This window comes from Lepus europaeus, chromosome 19, assembly GCF_033115175.1.
Source record: "Lepus europaeus isolate LE1 chromosome 19, mLepTim1.pri, whole genome shotgun sequence".
Classification (NCBI taxonomy): Eukaryota; Metazoa; Chordata; class Mammalia; order Lagomorpha; family Leporidae; genus Lepus; species Lepus europaeus.
The window spans coordinates 9,240,588-9,242,851 of NC_084845.1; the positions used below are offsets into that span (position 1 = coordinate 9,240,588).

Genomic DNA, 2,264 nt, shown 5'->3' on the forward strand with positions numbered 1-2,264 from the left:
CTCACTGTCCACTCTGCCTGTCAAAAATAAAAAAAAAAAAAAAAAAGAAAATACAAATGGGTCCCGGCACCAGCCCTGCTGTGTGTCCCACAGTTGGTGGGGGGTTGTACCGACCTCGCTGGACCCTGCCCTGTCATGGAAGTGAGTGGTTTTCCAGCGCAGAGCTGGGCACTGCCCCAGCCTTGTGGTCCCTGAGCTGGTGACCCTAACTTCTGTGTGGGGAAGGTGCCCCTGCCTCCCCGGGCTGTTCCCGGGGCTCTGCGGCTGGAATGGGCTTCGAGACGCTCTGCAGCGAGGGGCGCGGGGAGGGGAGGCGTGTCCACGCATGCTCACGGCGTCCTCTCTCCCCACAGGCACCGCACTGTCCGCCCTGAACTTGGTGGTGAGCTGGACCCCGCCCCCAGGACCAAGCCAGAGCCCCGCCCCTGCCCCTTCCATCCGAGAACCTCCCCTGAACCCACTCTTCCTCTCCTCCGTCCCGTTTCCTAAAAGCCCTTCCCACAGGCCCCGCCGGAGCCCCTCCCCTCCGTGCAGCCCCAGCCCTGCTGGGGGGGCACCTCCTTTTCCATCATCCTCTCCTCCCCAGTTCCCTTTCTCACTTCTGCTGACATCCTAGGAAATGCCAGCACACCAAACGCATCCCCTGGCCTTTCCAACCCTCCCTGCCACACCGCTCCGTGGCTTTCCAATGTCTTCTAGAACATTCCGTGCCACCAGTACCTCACCATGACAACACCGGGATCCTCGGTCGTCTGCACACATCCCCCCCTGACCATCGCCCACTGAGGCGCCCAATCCCCTTGGCCAGTTTTTGTGGAGCCCCCGCCCCCCACCATAGCCCCTGCTTTGTGCCCTCCTTGAAACCCCACCACCCCAAGCCTGCCTCTCGTCCTAACTCTTCTGCCTTTTCCTTCCCGGCCCAGCCCGCCCGCGGCCCACGGTCCACTTCGTCTCTTCCCCGTGGGCTGCCTCCCGCCATGTCCCCCTGAGCCTCCGAGGAGGGGGGCTCAGGGGGCCCGATGGCCTCCCGCCCCCCGTGGCCCCACAGCCCCCGTGGGCCGGGGGAGGCATCCGGGAAGCCGCAGTGCCGACGATGGTTAACCGGACGTGGGAGGGCTGCCACGTGGACTCCCAGGTGGACCAGCTCTTCCCCCCGTCCCTCTACATCTTTGTCATCGGCGTAGGGCTGCCCGCCAACTGCCTGGCGCTGTGGGCGGCCTACCGCCAGGTGCGGCAGCGCAACGAGCTGGGCGTGTACCTGATGAACCTGAGCATCGCCGACCTGCTCTACATCGGCACGCTGCCGCTGTGGGTCGACTACTTCCTACACCACGACAACTGGATCCACGGCCCCGGCTCCTGCAAGCTCTTCGGCTTCGTCTTCTACACCAACATCTACATCAGCATCGCCTTCCTGTGCTGCATCTCCGTGGACCGCTACCTGGCCGTGGCGCACCCGCTGCGCTTCGCCCGCCTGCACCGCGTCAAGACCGCCGTGGCCGTGAGCTCCGTGGTCTGGGCCACGGAGCTGGGCGCCAACTCGGCGCCGCTGTTCCACGATGAGCTCTTCCGTGACCGCTACAACCACACCTTCTGCTTCGAGAAGTTCCCCATGGAAGGCTGGGTGGCCTGGATGAACCTCTACCGCGTCTTCCTGGGCTTCCTCTTCCCGTGGGCGCTCATGCTGCTGTCGTACCGTGGCATCCTGCGGGCTGTGCGGGCCAGCGTGTCCACCGAGCGCCAGGAGAAGGCCAAGATCAAGCGGCTGGCGCTCAGCCTCATCGCCATCGTGCTGGTCTGCTTCGCGCCCTACCACGCGCTCCTGCTCTCGCGCAGCGCCGTCTACCTGGGCCGCCCCGGGGACTGCGGCTTCGAGGAGCGCGTCTTCTCCGCCTACCACAGCTCCCTGGCCTTCACCAGCCTCAACTGCGTGGCCGACCCCATCCTGTACTGCCTGGTGAACGAGGGCGCCCGCGGCGACGTGGCCAAGGCGCTGCACGACCTGATGCGCTTCCTGGCCAGCGACAAGCCCCAGGCGATGGCCACCGCCTCACTCACCCTGGAGACCCCACTCACGTCCAAGAGGAACAGCGCGGCCAAGGCCCTGGCGGCCGGCTGGGGGGCCGCCCCGCCCTCCCAGGGGGACCAGGTGCAGCTCAAGATGCTGCCGGCAAAGTGAGCCCCGCCTGGCGGGAATCTCACCCCCCCAGCCCCCTCCTGGCTGTTTATACAAACTGTATGTAAATGAGGCCGTGGTAATATTC

At 65.5% G+C, this 2,264-nt stretch overlaps 1 protein-coding gene across 1 annotated transcript; it reads left to right on the top strand.

The window, feature by feature from the left end:
• The first annotated feature begins 391 nt into the window (after positions 1-391).
• GPR4 (G protein-coupled receptor 4) lies at positions 392-2,264 on the top strand. Its single transcript, XM_062176396.1, has one exon. The coding sequence runs from the start codon at positions 1,094-1,096 to the stop codon at positions 2,177-2,179; it is 1,086 nt and encodes a 361-aa protein (XP_062032380.1). The 5' UTR covers positions 392-1,093; the 3' UTR covers positions 2,180-2,264.